We start from the raw sequence: 16,487 nt of genomic DNA, 5'->3' as shown, positions 1-16,487 counted from the left end.
TAGATTTGTGAGAAAATAAATGTCTGTTAAGTCACCCAGTCTGTGTTATTTTGTTACGGCAGCCTGATATGGTTTGGATCTGTGTCCCCACCCAAATCTCATGTTCAGTTGTAATCCCCAATGTTGGAGGTGGGGCCTGGTGGGAGGTGATTGGATCATCCGGGTGGATCCTTCACAGATGGTTTAGTACCATCCCTTTGGTGCTGTTCTGGTGATAGAGTTCTCGTGAGATCTGGGTGTTTAAAAGTATGTAGCACTGGCCGGGCGCGGTGGCTTATGCCTGTAATCCCAGCACTTTGCGAGACCAGAGGCCGGTAGATTGCCTGAGCTCAGAAGTTCGCGACCAGCCTGGGCAACATGGTGAAACCCTGTCTCTACTAAAATATACAAAAAATTAGCCGGGCATGATGGCATGCTCCTACAGTCCCAGCTACTCAGGAGACTGAGGCAGGAGAATTGCTTGAACCCAGGAGAAGGAGGTTGCAGTGAGTCAAGATCGCGCCACTGCACTCCAGCCTGGGGTACAGAACGAGACTCCATCTCAAAAAAAAATAAAAATAAAAAGTGTGTAGCACCTTCCCCCTCTCTCTCCCTCCTGCTTCAGCCATGTAAGATGTGCCTGCTGTCCCTTTGCCTTCCACTATGATTGTAAATTTCCCGAGGCCTCCCCAGAAGCGGAAGCCAGTATGCTTCTTGTACAGCCTGCAAAACCAAGAGCCAATTAAATCTCTTTTCTTTATAAATCACCCAGTCTCAGACATTTCTTTATAGCAGTGCAAGAACGGACTAATACACAGCCCTAGCAAACTAACACACACACTCTATGCCAAATGAGTGCTTGGCATATATAACTGCATTTCCTCTTCATTGCATCCTCTGTTACCTTCATTGAATGGCTGAGGAAACAGAAGCAGAGGGGTCAGTCATTCAAGGTCTTTCAAGCCGGCAAGTGGCAGAACCAGGATTTGAACCCCCGGCAGTCTGACTCTGATGCCTGCCACATCTGCCAAACTGCCTCAAACTGCAGTGAGGAGAAAAGGCAGTCATTGGCCTATATGGATTTTGACAGCCTCTTCCCACATAAACAGTCTGTGGTTTGGTACGCTGTGGTGGCTCAGACATATTTTCAGCAAGCTCTGATGTCTATCATACTCTTGAAGAAGTGCTACTGTCACTGTGAATCTTTATGGAGTACAAGTGCATCTATAAATCTTTCAGAGCTGTTAGAGAAGGTGCCTGATACTCCTCCAGGAAAAATCAGAATCTGCACCTGCCAACTGATGGTTCTCCGTTGCTCTTAGAATAAGGTCAACATTGCTTAGCCCAGCATTCCATGTCTGTCATACTCCACTTCCTCTCCAGCCAAATCTCTGGCCATGTACTTGCTACATTCAGTTATGCCAGACTTCCTTCATTTCCTGAACATACTGCATTCTTTCTTGCTTCCGTGTCATTACTCACGCTGTTCCTCTGCCTAGAGTATCCTTCCCATTTTGCCCACCTGGTGACCCTTTACTCACTCAGGTGTCCTCCTTCAAGTGTTCCCTCTTTCAGAAAGTCTTTTTGACCTCATCTGGAAGAATCTGTTGCTTCTTCCTCTGGGCACTTGTTATACTTGGACATTTCTGGTGTGATAGACACACCATAAGGGGACCCCCCCAATCTCCCAGTGAGTCACAGCCATGTATATTCTCCTCCACTTCCATGTAGGCAGGCAGGCTTCTAACCCATAGAATACGGTAAATGTGATGGGATGGCCCTCCCTTGCTTAGGTTACTTTATGTGGCAAAGACGATGGGATGTTGTTCCCATGATTACAGTATGTTGCATAAGGCATTATCTTAGCAGCCTAGAGACAGAGACCCCTTGTGGCTTTCAAGAAGTCAACTAACATTTATGGACCACATTGCTAAAAATTGTTAGTAACTTCTCAGAATAGAGAGTGGCTTCCAGCCAACAGCCAGGAAAAAGGTGGGCCCTCAGTCACACTGTCAGAGAGATGGACTCTGCCATCGACTGCATGAGCTTGGAAGTAGAAGCTCTCCAAATGAAGATTTCAAATGAGAACAGAGCCCTGCCAACACCTTGATTGCAGCCCTGTGAGATCCTGAGCAGAGGAACAGAGGAACCGACTAACCCATGCCCTGACTCCTAACTCATGGAAACTGTGATGTAATAAATGCATATTGTTTAGGCAATCAAGTGAGTAACAATTTGTTACACAGCAATCAGTTACTAATATACTATATTACAGCACACAGCCAGTATTCTTTATATGTTACTACCAATTGAATGAGAGCCATGAGAACAATGACTAGAGTTCAGCTCTTTCAGCCCACACACAGTACCTGGCACATAGTAGGCACTTGATAAACTGTTTATTGAATGAAAAAGTTGAATAGATTTTTAAGGTTCCACCTGGCTTTGAAAAAAAAGAGTATAATTTTAGGATGTTGAAACATCATTTACTGTGACCTTCAGAGAAGGTCAATGAAAATATCATATTTCCAAAGAATAAAGAAGAATGCAGACAGAAAGCATTCTTCTGTAACAGTTATAGGTTCTTTGACACAATTTCCCAAGTAGTTGGGCATGCCGGGCCCTGTAAATGTAATAACAATGTCTGTCAAGTGTCTTTGAAGATGGTCAAAGTCAAAAGCAAAACTCACAAAACTGGCTGAAAGGCAGCTAGGACCATTAGCTGCTATTTGAAACCCAGAGACAAAGAGACATTAAGAGCCACAAACCAGTCAAAGGAAGACTCATCAGTCAGCTTTGGAGCCAGGGACAGAAGTCTCAATTTGTATCAGCCCAGAACTCCCAGAAAACGTTTCATACCCCCCTACCCCTGTCCTCCTCTTCCTCCTTTCCCCTACCTCCTCCTCTGTTATAAACAAAAACATAATCCTTAGAGCAAGAGAGGCCTGCAGACCACCACCTCCAATCCCCTCATTGTACAAATGGGAAGACTGAGGTTGGAGAGAATGAGCTTGACCAACACTATACGGAGGGTCTGAGCCCTGGTTCAGTGATTCTCCTGCCTCAGCCTCCTGAGTAGCTGGGATTACAGGCACATGCCACTATACCTGGCTAATTTTGTATTTTTAGTAGAGATGGGGTTTCTCCATGTTGGTCAGGCTGGTCTTGAACTCTTGATCTCAGGTGATCCGCCCGCCTTGGCCTCCCAAAGTGCTGGGATTACAGGTGTGAGCCACCACATCTGGCCAATTACATTTTCACACTGCCCTGAAGACTAAAGTTAAAAACAAAACAAAGCAAAAACCTTCCTGAAGGATCAGTGAGAAAATGAGGCAATTCCATGGAAAGTGAGACATCTCACTATTTAAAAAAATATTTGATGGGAGCTATACAGATAGGCAAAGCAAAGGAGCGATTTGCTCAAAGTATTGTACTTCTTATAACCAGCCCAGAGCTGCCCGTTGTTCCATGTTTCCACCGTTTCCATGTTTCCATTGCGCAGTTCCCAGCCACTGTGCAATGTACTTTACATGTGTTCTCTTCATTACCCTTTCAGCCACCCCCTTTAAGCTCTTTTTTTGGGAGGGGAGATGGAGTAGTCTCACTCTGTCACCAGGCTGGAGTGCAGTGGTGTGATCTTGGCTCACTGCAACCTCCGACTCCCTGGTTCAAGTGGTTCTCCTGCCTCAGCCTGTTGAGTAGCTGGGATTACAGGCACATACCACTATACCTGGTTAATTTTTGTATTTTTAGTAGAGATGGGGTTTCTCTATGTTGGTCAGGCTGGTCTTGAACTCCCAATCTCAGGTGATCTACCAGTCTTGGCCTCCCAAAGTGCTGGGATTACAGGCATGAGCCACCACACCTGGCCAAGCTTTTTTTTTTTTTTTTTTTTTTTTTAAATAGACGAAAAAACTGAGGCTCAGGGAGATGATGTGATTCCTCCAAGGTTAGTAAGCAGGGATTATTTAAACAAGTCCCTCTGCAGTACTGACCATGGTGCTCTGATGCTGAAATGGGTTGCAGGCTGAGGCTCAGAAAAGAGGATGCCAGCTGGGAAGCCTTGCCTGGGACCCTCACCTCACACCTCACAACGATTGCATCCAGCCATCCATCATCACATTTGACACACACAATGAGACAGCTCCTGACTGTCAGCTCCAGGAGGGCAGGGACCATGGCAGTCTTGCTCCTGCTGAATCCCCAGAGTATAGTCTGGCAGAGCAGAGGGACCTAAGTGCCATCTGAATAAATGAATGGAGTGAATGCATGAATGGATGCCCCAGCGAACCATGCTGATGTGTACATGGCAAGGATGATTTTGCTAGGGGCTTCTCTAATCAGAACAGAGCTGGTGTTGGAGTGAGTGTCCCAGTGTAACCAATACCTAATCCCCTGATTTAAGATGCTCTTAACAGACTTCGTAGCAATCGGATTACAGCACAGCATGCCTGATAAGGTCGCTTCCACTACTCTGCCTCTTTCCAGCCCACAAAATTTTCAGCTCCCTGCAATTTATTTTTGCTATCATAATAGTCTGCTATTTTCCCCAAAGCTGTATAAGAGAAATTGGCACCAATTCCACCTGTCTTACTATAAGATGCAGTGAGAGCACAGACTTTGGAGAAACAAACTCATAGCTTGGACACTCAGTTTCCTCATCTGTACAGTGGAGGTAATAATAGTATTCTTTTCACAGGATTCTGGGGATTAAGAGAAACAATGTCTGTAAAGTGCTTAGCCCTCAGGAGTCACTTGACACATTTTCCTTGAGGAAAAAGCCTGGGACAGGCACCACTGGCTACTGGCAGGGCTATGGGCAAGACAGCAATCTTCTCTGGCCCCTAAGTGTCCCATACGTAATGCAAGAGTGGGAGAGGGAGGAGTCTAAGGAACCATTCAGCAAATAGTTACTTAGGATGTACTGTGTGCTCATCCTTAGGCTGAACAGTGGACACAGAGAGATAAAGGAGCCGTGGCCTCGCCCTTGAGGTGCTCCTGTGTGGTAAGAGCTTTGAGAAATGTGTCAAGCATTGTAGGAGCACCTGGTATGTGCAAGGCATGTTGAAAAACACTTTCCATATAAGAGCACAATCAATTTTTGCAATAACACTGATGACAGCACCACTGTCCTTGTTTTAGAGGTAAGGGAACTCAGGTACAAAAAAGCCCTCTGTGATTTGCCCAAGGTCACAAAGGTTGTGAATAACAGAGATGGGATTTGAACCTGGAGACCAGCTCTGCGCTCTAACTCCCTTTCTTGCACAAACATAATACAATTCTCCATAATGATGAGACAGACTCAGGAGATTACACTTAGGCCAAGATAAATACCAGTATCTCTCCTCTTTTCCTGATATTTTTGTGCTTTCTCTTTTTCTCGCCTCTCTTTTATCTCCCTGCACTTCCATCAATATTGTCTGCATTATCTACTACTCGTAGAGGCAACTGCTTCTCTTTTCGTTGCTGATATCATTCCCACTGACATTGCAGGGAAGAGGAAGGTTGTGGTCCTGGAGCGTAAGTGATAACTCCAGTTGCTAACATCCTTTCTCCAGGGATCCCAGAGCTGGGAAAGGTTCCTCAGGACAGCCAGCATTAGATAACCTCGAGCCTCTTCTTCCTCCTGCAATCAGGCTGAGAACCCTCGGGGGTCCCCAGATCCTCTCCATCTCTCCCAATGACACCTTCTTGACTAAACCCCTGTTCATTCCTTCCACCACAAAATGTCACCTTATGAAACAGGAATCGTTTGCATGTGGCTTGTTTTTAACCTTTGATATTCCCAACCAAATTTTCTAGAGAAAAAGTGACCCTCGTATCATTCCCATCCATGGGAAAATGTGGTCCTCATGCCAGCCCCAGCAGAGATACTGAGACAGTTCAGCATTTCTGAGCCAAACATTAGGGGGATCGCACCGCATAGGGGTTCAAAGTAGGAGCTCTGTGGCCAGACTGTTTGGGTTCAAATCCCAACGCTTCCATTCACTACTTTTGTAAACTTGGGTATGGTTACTTCCCTATGTCTCAATGTCCTGTCTGTTTCACCAGGAGCATCATGATGATGGTGGTGACGATGATGGTATCTCCCTTACAGAGTAGTGGGAGGATAGCATGAGTTAAAATACAAGTGTTTAAAACAGTTTGACACTCAATAAACATTAGCTTTATTTTTCTGTATGTCCCATAGCAAAGGCATCTCAAATTCATCTCCATTGCTTTTAAAGGTACATTCCAGCGGATAAAAGGAAACACACTTCCAATGACTACGAAATATTTAATAGCAAAAGGCATTTTAAGATTGCCGTAACAAAGAGGGAAAATAACTAACAACTCAGTGTTACTCTATGAGTTGCAACATGTTTTCATTTGCGGAACAGAGCATGAAACATACAGGTTGCAGTTGTCTTCTGGGGAGGCAGGATGTTTGGGAGCCTTATTTTACAGATGAAAGGTGAAGCCACTTGCTGGGGGGTCACACAACTAGTTAAAGGGAAGCTCTGAGACTGGAATAATGGTTTTCTGCCTGGTATCCAGAGTGCAGCTCAACTTGTTGGTTAAAACCAACACATAGGAACTAAACCACAGGCCTGCCGTGGTGACTCACATCTGTAATTCTAGTACTCTGGGAGGCCGAGGCAGATGGATTGCTTAACCCCAGGAGTTCAAGACCAGCTGGGCAACATGGTGAAATCCTGTCTCAATGAAAAATGCAAAAAATTAGCCAGGCATGGCAGTGCCAGCTAACCAGGAGGCTGAGGTGGGAGGATCCTGTGCCTGGTGGTGGAGGCTGCAGTGAACCATGATCATGCCCTGCACTCCAGCCTGGGTGACAGAATGAGGCCGCCTAGAAAAAAAAAAAAGAAAAAAGAAAAATGCCCAACACAATTTACTCTTCTTCCTTCTGTCTTTTCAACCGCTCCAGTGTGTTCAAGTTTCCAGGAACATTCCTAAGGGAAGGGCATTCACTGGCCAGAGCTGGGGAGCATTAATGAACAATTAAAAGTAGCTTTGGTGAAGAAAGCAAACGGAAGCCTGCTGCATGCCTGGGAGAATAATATTTTCCCTCTGAAGAGGGCAGTATGCAACCAAGGCCAAGTTGTGTACTCAGGTTTTTCTCCCAGGTCTTGCAGTGCAGCCCTCAGAAGCCGAAGCATTTCAAGGAGCTCATTTCTGAATGACAAACATCTTCGTACATGAAATAGGATTCTGGAGGTTTGAGCACAGTCATACACTGCCTCTTGCCTGAGGGGACACAGTGCAAACTGATTCAAAGGTGGTTATGCAAGATGGATGGAAGAAGCTCCAACGATTTCTTTTTCTATCATCTGCCCTCCCAAATCATCCTCTATGAAATTAAACAATAGCACAGTATCTCAGATGGTCTCTGACGTTTGCAGAAAAAGTGTTTCTTTTTCTACTACAACTGCATGCAGCCTGGTTTCTGCTGCCTAAAGCAAAACACCTCCTCGAAAACATCCTTTGCACAGAAATAAAATGTTGGGACTGGGGAGCTTAGCTCCTGGGATGCATTTATCAAGCCAATCACAGTAATTGTAATTAAAACACAAACTAAGTGAAAGCTGAGCATGAGATACATTAGCAGGAAACCTGAACTGCATACAATTAAGCCTTGCTTGGTGACATTTTGAGGTAAGTCATTGATACATTTCTGGGGTGGAGATGATTGATTTTTTTTCTTAAACACCTTGGTCTAGTTGCATGAAAGGCTTCAACGTCAGTTACAAAGGAGGAATGAGGATACACACTATTAACTACTAAACTTACAGCTGTAAGACAGATGTCCAAAGATAGCCTAATTGGCTATTTTAAAAAAATCTTCCTCAGACATGCTGTTAAATATGTTTATTGGGCATTAATTTAACCTAGGTCTACTTTAGGGAAGTAAAGAATTGAAAATCTTCAGGGAAAATACAGCTTCCATTCCTAGCCTCAATGCATTAAGTCATTGGTGTTGAAAACCTTTCCACTCTTCCCCACTGTCTAGAGGAGAAAGTGCGTTCTCCTTACAGGTTCTTCATTCAGGTGTCGCTTCTGCAGTAAAGTCCTTACCATATTCTCCTCTCCTAAACCTGGCTCCCTCGGCCATCACAACACTTATCACACTGGTTTTTAACTCTATTTATTTTATCTTTCTCCCCCGGGTCTCCAGCACCTAGCACATGACCCAGCACAGAGCAGATGATTCAAAAACGTGGAATGAAGAGCAACCAAATAAATAAATAAATAAACGAATGAATAAATGAATGATCTATCCTTCTGGGTCCACCACAAACCAAATCCTCCAGGTAATCCTCCATCTTGCCCTACACTGGATAGAAGTCAGCTGGCTCTGCAATGGAAATCCTGGAAGAGATTTAGGAAAAATACATAGGAGAGTAGCTTAGGAGAGGCAGCTCAGGTTGGAAGGGATGTGTGTGAGGTAGGGGTGTGTGTGTGTGTGTGTGTGTGTGTAGCACTATGAAGCTCCCCCTTAGAATAAAAGCACAGGGCTTTTACTTAGATCTTATTTGGGGGATTGGGTGGGTGATGATAGACTCCAGGGCACACCTGAGTGTATCTTCCCATTTTGCCTAGGGATGGGAGAGCATAGAAGAGTTTTTCTTCAAGCCACTTCAAATATGTATATTTTTAATTTCTATTTTGAGATTGTAGATCCAAATGCAGTTGTAAGAAATAATACACAGACAGCCCATGGGCCCTTCACCCAGTTTCCCCCCATGCTGACACGATGGCAACCAGGACATTGACATTGATACAATCCACCCACCTTACTCAGATTTCACCAGTTTTATATGCGCTCATTAGTATGTGTGTGTGCGAGCGTGGGGTGTACACTTTATATAATATTTCTGAAAGTGGCTTTTCCCTCGCAATGGAGACTGGGAAGGGGTCCAGTCTGATCCATCCCTGCCACGGAGTTGGCTCCGGCAGACAGCAGTCTCTGCTCGTATTCGTCTCTTGCACACAGTAGGTGGCCAACGACCGTCCACGTAAACCCTTGAACTTGTCATGTCAGGGCGCGTTCAGGAGGGGAGCGCCACACACTGTAAGGAAGAAAACTGAGACTGAAGTGCCCAGTATTTTGGAAGCAAAAATCAAACAAACAAAAAACTTGACGATTTCACCCCCGAATTGTGAATTAGCTAGCTGGCTAATTGCTCCAAAGCGATCCTGGGGCCGGCACTCGCTGCGAACGCCGAAAAGCGCTGTTTCTGAGCCCCGCTCCCGGCTCTGCAGGTGGGGTAGGGGACGCGGGAGCTCCTTCCATCCCTACCCCCGCGTTCACCCCTTTCTTCCCTGGGGCTGGACTGTTTCACCCCGTCTCCAGGCAACGGCCAGGCGCACCGGGCGGGACGTCATTTCCTGAGGAGCCCGGGGGGAGGGGGCGGGCAGGAGGAGGGGCGAGGGGGCGGGGCCCGGGCCGGGCTGGCAACGCGACGGCGTCGGAACTGGCTGGAAGACTCGGCCCGGGCGGCTCAACAGTTCGCAAAGTCCAGGCTCGCGGCCGCGCGGCGCAGGGGCGCGGAGGCTCCCCGGGCGGCTGCATCCCGGGGCTGCCCCGGGCATGCCCCGCACCCCTTGCCGGACGCCCGCGCGGCTTCACCGACTGCGACTCCCCGGACTCCTCTGGGACTAGAGCGCCCTCCGTCCCAACTTCTGACTTTGGGGTCCCCCAGCCCTAGAGGAACGGGCGGCCCGGCTGGGGGAGCCCCGGGCATGGTGTGACGGGGCGGTCAGGTCAGCTTTGCGGCGCCTCCGGTCTCCAGCCACCCGTCGTCTCCGTGCCCTCCGGAATGTAGCTGCTCACTCCGCGCCCCCCGGACTCCAGCCGCAGTCTCCGCCACCTCTGGGCTCCAGCAGCCAACTCTTGTGTCTTTCAGGAACTCGCCGACGTCTCCGCGTCCCCTGGATTCCAGGTTCGCGACCCCCGCCGTCTTCGCGCCTCCGGGACTCTAGCAGCGGTCTCCGCGACTTCCTGGGATCCAGCCACTGTACCTGTGCTCCACAAACCCAGGCTCCAGCCGTCGTCTCCGTGCTCCCGGAGATCCAGCTGTCGCGCCAGTACCCGCGAGGACAGCGGCACCCCCCACACCCCGCGCGCCCAGAGCCCGGCCGGGCTTTGGCGTGGAGATGAACGCGCCGCTGGACGGCCTGTCGGTGAGCTCGTCCTCCACCGGCTCGCTGGGGTCGGCGGCCGGGGCGGGCGGCGGCGGGGGCTCGGGGCTGCGACTGCTCTCTGCCAACGTGCGCCAGCTGCACCAGGCGCTGACCGCGCTGCTGAGCGAGGCGGAGCGGGAGCAGTTCACGCATTGCCTGAACGCTTACCACGCGCGCCGCAACGTCTTCGACCTGGTGCGCACCCTGCGCGTGCTGCTGGACAGCCCGGTCAAGCGGCGCCTGCTGCCCATGCTTCGTCTAGTCATCCCGCGCTCCGACCAGCTGCTCTTCGACCAATACACAGCCGAGGGCCTCTACCTGCCCGCCACCACCCCCTACAGGCAGCCCGCCTGGGGCGGCCCCGACGGCGCGGGGCCCGGGGAGGTGCGCCTGGTGAGTTTGCGGCGTGCCAAGGCCCACGAGGGCTTGGGCTTCAGCATCCGTGGGGGCTCGGAGCACGGCGTGGGCATCTACGTGTCTCTGGTGGAACCAGGCTCTCTAGCTGAGAAGGAAGGACTGCGGGTCGGGGACCAGATTCTGCGAGTCAACGACAAATCCCTGGCCCGGGTGACCCACGCGGAGGCCGTCAAGGTAGTGCTGTGGTTTGGAGAGGAGTCTGGGGCAGAGTATGGACAGAGTGGCACAGCTTTTTCAGTAACTCCGTGCTGTGTGTCCTTAGGCGAATCACTTGGCCTTTCTGGGCCTCTTTTTTTTTTTTTTTTTAACTTTAAAACAGGAATGTATAGCTTACAGAGCAAATAGCTTTCAGGCATTGGGAACGTAGTTTTGCACAAACAGACATGACCCTTGCCTTCGTGAGGCTTAAAGGCTAGTGTAGGCGATAGTGTCAAATACTTGAGCAAATGTATGGTTACGATGTGTGAAAAGGGCTGTGGATTCTTATGAGCAATAAAAGAGATAAAATCTCTGCTTGGCATCATTAGGTGGCCTTTGCTGCTGCCATTCTGTGGGTGTTTTTTTCCCTGAAAGAAAGTTTGTTAGCTCTTAAGTGGCCCGAGGAGGCCGTCTTTGTGATCCACAGTGCCCTGGCTTGACGCCGCTGTTTTTGGAACAGGCTGTGTATCCTGAAGCAAGTCATTTGCCCTCTCAGGACCTCTTATTCTCCACTTGGAAAATCGGGCCACTGGACCAAATAAGCGGTCCCTAACCTTTTTGGAAATGAGACTCCTGCCTGAATGTCAAAAATAAATTCCCCAGCCCCTGAGAGTATTTGTCCTCTCTGCCATCTGTTAATTGAGAAATATAACCTCATGACAACAAGCTTCCAGGGATTTAATCATGCTTTTTAAAGGAGTGTGTGTGCTCACTGATCTCACAGCCCAGGGCTACTGAAAACCAGCTGGAGTATGATGGATAGTGTTGGCTCCAGGGTGGATTCATGGATCCTTTGCAGGCATTTTTCCCCCTTTCCCCTTCCCCCACCTCGTTTGTGTACAAGAAGTGAAGAGTTTGGGGGAAAAGGGACAATGACACATGCTCTGCTTCTCCAGAGAAATGCTTCTCAGGGGGTTGGACTGTTCTGTAAAACACACACCCCCCCCCCCCGCCCCCCCGGCTCCCCACCAGCACAGGTCTTTTGAACTCCAGCTGAGGGCCTGCTGGCTCCTGGGAAACTCCTAGGCAGCAGAGGCCCATGGCTACTTCCTCCTGAGTGCCGTTCAGTGACCTGTGTCCAGGTGAGTCTTGAGCCATCTCCCTGGCTGTGCACCTGATGTTGGCTTCCCTCATTTGCTTCCCAGCCCATCAACCCCTTTGAAGGAAGCCCTTGAGGCTTTCTGAAACTTCTTTGCAGCTTCTGGAAAAAGGCCGATCGGTTTATACTGTTCCAGGGTGCAGTGGGCAAAGCTCGTTGTGAGTTTCCATGCAACAATTCCTCTTCCCCCTCTATCAATCTTTTCCCTTTGTTTAGCATTCCATGTATTTATAAAGAAGTAGTCCATTAGCCTTGACCTTAAAAGGTCTGGAGTTCCCAGATGATAAATTTATGCACTAAAGATACTTGATGTAAATGATCATTTATAAATGTGGATTCAATTTTAGTGGCAATTTAAAAAGACTTGGGTAACTTAACGGTCACAAGGTGATAAGGTGATAGGCTTTGGAAAGACTGTCAGTTACCTTGGGCATTGAAAACGCAGAGTGTCCCTTCCATTTGCACCCCAGACTCAGCCATGCCATAAGGGTCAAGCTGCTTGGCTGTGAGTTTCAGTTTACCTGCAGTGCTCCCGGCCTGCCACCCCCGCCCTCCCCCACCACCATTTCATTGATCCTGCTCCAGATCTTCTCTCTGAACCTCCCTCAACACCATGGTGCTGTTAAACTGTGACTCAGAGCAGCACCAGCCTTTAGCTCGTTTATTTACTCTTGCTGCTTCCAGAGTAAAACCTAAACTCTCCATGTCATAGTTTTTGAAGCCTGAGAATAAACCCTTGCCAGCAAGGGAGAGGTTGATAGGAGCAGAGCTGTCCTTGAAGTGTGGGAGCCTGTGGCGCAGGAGCCTGTGTGAGCTGAGTGGCTCTGTCTCTTTACTATCATTTTCCCAACAGAAGTGGCTACATTGGCAAAATGAGCTCTTGCCCCAGGGTCACCCCTCTTCTAGCCGTGGCGGGATACATAACCTGCCTGGCATGGACCCCTTTGGACCCTTCAGAAGCAACGGGCAAAGTGATGGCTGCTTTGTGTTACATTAACCCCAGGGGAAAAAGAGGACAGCCTTTTCTTTGGTGGGTGGAATTTAAAACGGAGGAGGCGGAACTTAGTTCCTGAGGCCATGGCACTCCTCGTGTACTTTCAGGGACAGTTTAAAAGAACACCTGGAGAACTGTTGACACATTTCCACAAAATTAAGAGCGAAAAGCCTGTTAACTGAGAGCCAGAAGAGGCCCCAGCTTTTCTACTAGGCACAGACTGCCCTTAACCAGCATTTCTCCATGGAGAGCCGTTCTTTGTAAACTGCAGTGCTGCGAGTCACCATGTCAGGGATTTATGGTAAAGGTATATTACTGTTAACTGGACTTCACACTTCATTCAAATTTCACCGATTTTTCTACCTATGTCCTTATTTTGTTCTAGGATACCACACTGCATTTAGTAGAAGATGTGTTTTCAGTCTTAACAATCTTTATTTTTTTCCTGCAATGGAAGGTGGTTTGAGGGGGAGCAGATCCTCTGAGCTTCCCAGACAGAGAGATTCAGTGTGTGCGTGTGTAATAAAAATTAAATTAAATTAAATTTTAGGAATCAAGTTACCTAAGAGTTTATGAATAAAGGAGCATTGCAGCTTTTTAAAGAGTGGGTCAAGCAGTTTTTTCCACTTCTCTTTCTGATAAATCAAGCATCTATTGTTACCTGAAGCAGTTCAGTGAGGATTTGATACTATATTCATTGGGGCTTCCACCCCTCTCTTGAAACCCACTTGAGGAATCAGCAGTGACAGGTCCAGATAAGGCAAGTCATGTACTATTTGCAATTATGTTGAAATGTTTGAGTTTTGAAATAATATCTTGAATGAACAGGAGCCAAACTAATAATAATTAAAAAGTAGACCCTTTCAAAGGTTTTCAGCCAAATGTGCTTGATAAATTGGCCAAAGAGTCCACAGACCAGGGATGCTGCCTTAGGCCCTGCTGCATATTTCCTATGTGACCTTGGGCAAGTCACCGACCCTCTCTGCATTCCAGGGTGGATGGGCCGGGAGCTGTCCAAGATCCCTTCCAGCTCAGACAGTCTGCGATTTGCTTGGTACACAGAAGGCATTTAGAATGTCTAATCTGATGTTTTCTTGTTCTTTTGAAATGGCTTTCATTTAAGGCAGAATAAGGAAAGTTGGCTAAGGATTGGGAGATGAGGATCTTGGCACTCTCGCGTAGCATCCTACTAAATCAGGAAATTGATGGGTTATACACTGTACTGACGAGAGCTGGACTGCTGTCTCTTGACCCATGAACACCAACCCTGGTGCTATTCCGGAGCAAATGAGGAAACAGTAGGATTCTGGCACAAACAGCGCTGCCCTGGGAGCATTCAAAATCAAATTCACTTGCTCACTTGCCTTCTGAATCTCCTGGTTACATGGGTAGCAGAACACAGGGTATCCGGGTACTGCTGAGATATGTACACATATGTGTGTGTTTCCTCTCAATAAAAATTGCACAGTAGGTGCTTCCTTATGGCCTCAGCACCCCTATGGGTAAATTCAAGGAGCATATTAGAATTCAAGGAGCATATTAGAATTGAAATATTCCAGAAGTTAAAAACTGTTGCCGGTACTTTCGTTTAATTAGAGCGATCGCACCCTCTCTCCCTTTGCATAATAACCTGGAAAGAATCTGTCCATATTCATATAAGACATTATATCTGGTCCAGCATGTTCTAAATGACACAATTGTCCTTTTCCCATTGTGCATGGTTAGCTGAAGCCATTACAAATTATTACCACTTCCAACTTTGTGTCTGAAATGTAGCTTCTCCCCCTGGTCTCGTTCCTGTGTCCAGTTTGGAAACCATGGCACCATGGCCTGCACAGACTTTCCTCTGGCCCTGCTTTCACTCTTGGGTCCTATGAATCCTGCCAGCAATGACATGTGGAAAAGCTCACTTATTAATAAGCCCATTACTGAGTAGATTTGTGGCTGCTGCATATCCAGAGTGTGATGCAGTACATTGAGTGGGTCCATTTCTTTAATTTAGTCTTGTATATTTAGTTGGCTCAAGCTGAGGCTCAAGGTTTTAGAAAATTATGACGCCTAGATAGGACAAAATCCTCTTTCCTCTGGTTATTTACTCTTTAAATCAAAGAAGCATTTTGTAGGGTGGAAGAGAATGCCCTTAAAAAAAAATCGGTATTTTTATAGAAAATTCTTGCCTCCTGACTTGAATCTGGACATGAAAGAGATATAGAACCACACCAGCACTAGTGTCTTGTTTTCCTGTCGTTCCCCTCTGCTGACAAACCCAGCATTGTTTATTACTTGCCATCGATTCATCATTTGGATGGAGCTGCAAAGATAAGTGTGATCCTTTAACCCCCCGACCGATTGGATTGTGTGTATGTTGCTGCTTCCCAACTCTGCCTGCCTTCAGCCGCACCCACGGTACACAGCCTGCCTGCACCTGTCAGTGCCTGCAGCCCCTCGCTCATGTGCCTGTCTGCTCAAGCTTGAAGCACATGTACAGTCTTCTCAGAATCATAATCCCCCCTCCATCCTGCAAAGGGCTTTGCACCGAAGCAGGCGTTCGTAGGGGATTAGGCTCCAACTGGTGATTTCTAGCAAGGTTGTTTTATGACCTGGAAGGGAAGCCTTTGGTTTACCCTTTTCAGGGACCCCAGACTAATCCTCAGCCAGGACGAGAGAATCTTGATTAGAAAGAATGACATTAAATGGCCGGAGGTATCTGGAGGCTGAAATACAAATCTTTCAGAACTGACTTCTTCTTTTTTAAACTCCTGAGGAAGAATCTGATATTAACTCTGAACTCACACAGACTTCTAATTGTGCCCCAGGGTAGGGGTGATTTTTAAGATTTTTGTGCTGCTGACATTGGCCTTTTACTTTTAAAGCCTGGCAAGCGGAAAGGGTGCAGAGAATGGGAATCACTCTCTCTCCATTCTTTTTCCGTGCATTCCTGGTGTCAGCTGCAGCAAGCAGCATCCTGGGGCCAGTGCACTTGTGGTTATTTATTTTCCAATAGACTATTTATTAAAGCAGTTTTAGGTTCACAGCAAAATTGAGCAGAAGATACAGAAATTTCCCACATAGTGGATACATGCTAACCCCCCCCCATTATCAACAATTGATGAGCCTACATTGACACATCATTGTCACCTAGAGTATGTAGTTTGCATTGCACTTGCACTATAACTTTACTTTATTGGAAGCCTGTTGGGAACAGGGGAGACTGACATTAACGAGTACCTACTATGTGCTGGGTGCTTTATCCCTCCTGTTCCCTTTAACCTTCCCCAGGGGAGCAGGCAGGCGAGGAGGGTCATGCTTAAGGAGATGGAACTGGGGAGCTCAAGGTCCCCACTGGGTTTAGGAGCAAGTGGCCTCCCTGCCTGGACCCCAGCCCAAGGGTTTTGTAGTCAGCCTCCTGGAAGACAGTGCCAGCCAGTCCCCTTATTAGAAAGCATGGCAGATGTCACATTTTGTACTTGACATTTGAGGGCCTTTTAAGAACCAACCAGAGACTTCACTTTACTAAGTTGGTGGTGGGGGGTGGGGGGTGCTGTCTGAGACCTACATATCAAGGGAGAGTGGTGTATTTCAGCCTGTTCCATCGTCGGGTAGAGACGTGCATCCATG

At 47.7% G+C, this 16,487-nt stretch overlaps 1 protein-coding gene across 8 annotated transcripts in view; it reads left to right on the top strand.

Annotated features, from left to right (window-relative positions):
- The first annotated feature begins 9,460 nt into the window (after positions 1-9,460).
- LOC105487081 (whirlin) overlaps positions 9,461-16,487 on the top strand; it is a 102,671-nt gene continuing 95,644 nt past the window's right edge. For 4 of the 8 annotated variants that reach the window (XM_011750387.3, XM_011750382.3, XM_011750381.3 and 1 more), the window contains exon 1: positions 9,479-10,752. In XM_011750387.3, coding sequence (XP_011748689.2) covers positions 10,135-10,752 — 618 coding nt within the window. In that variant the 5' untranslated portion in view covers positions 9,479-10,134. Of the gene's footprint in view, positions 10,753-16,487 lie in introns of all 8 variants that reach the window. The other 4 variants (XM_011750386.3, XM_011750385.3, XM_071078232.1 and 1 more) reach the window with 3 other exon arrangements.

The sequence above is a fragment of the Macaca nemestrina genome, chromosome 14, assembly GCF_043159975.1.
Source record: "Macaca nemestrina isolate mMacNem1 chromosome 14, mMacNem.hap1, whole genome shotgun sequence".
Taxonomy (NCBI): domain Eukaryota; kingdom Metazoa; phylum Chordata; class Mammalia; order Primates; family Cercopithecidae; genus Macaca; species Macaca nemestrina.
This window is presented reverse-complemented; position numbering and strand designations above follow the sequence as displayed.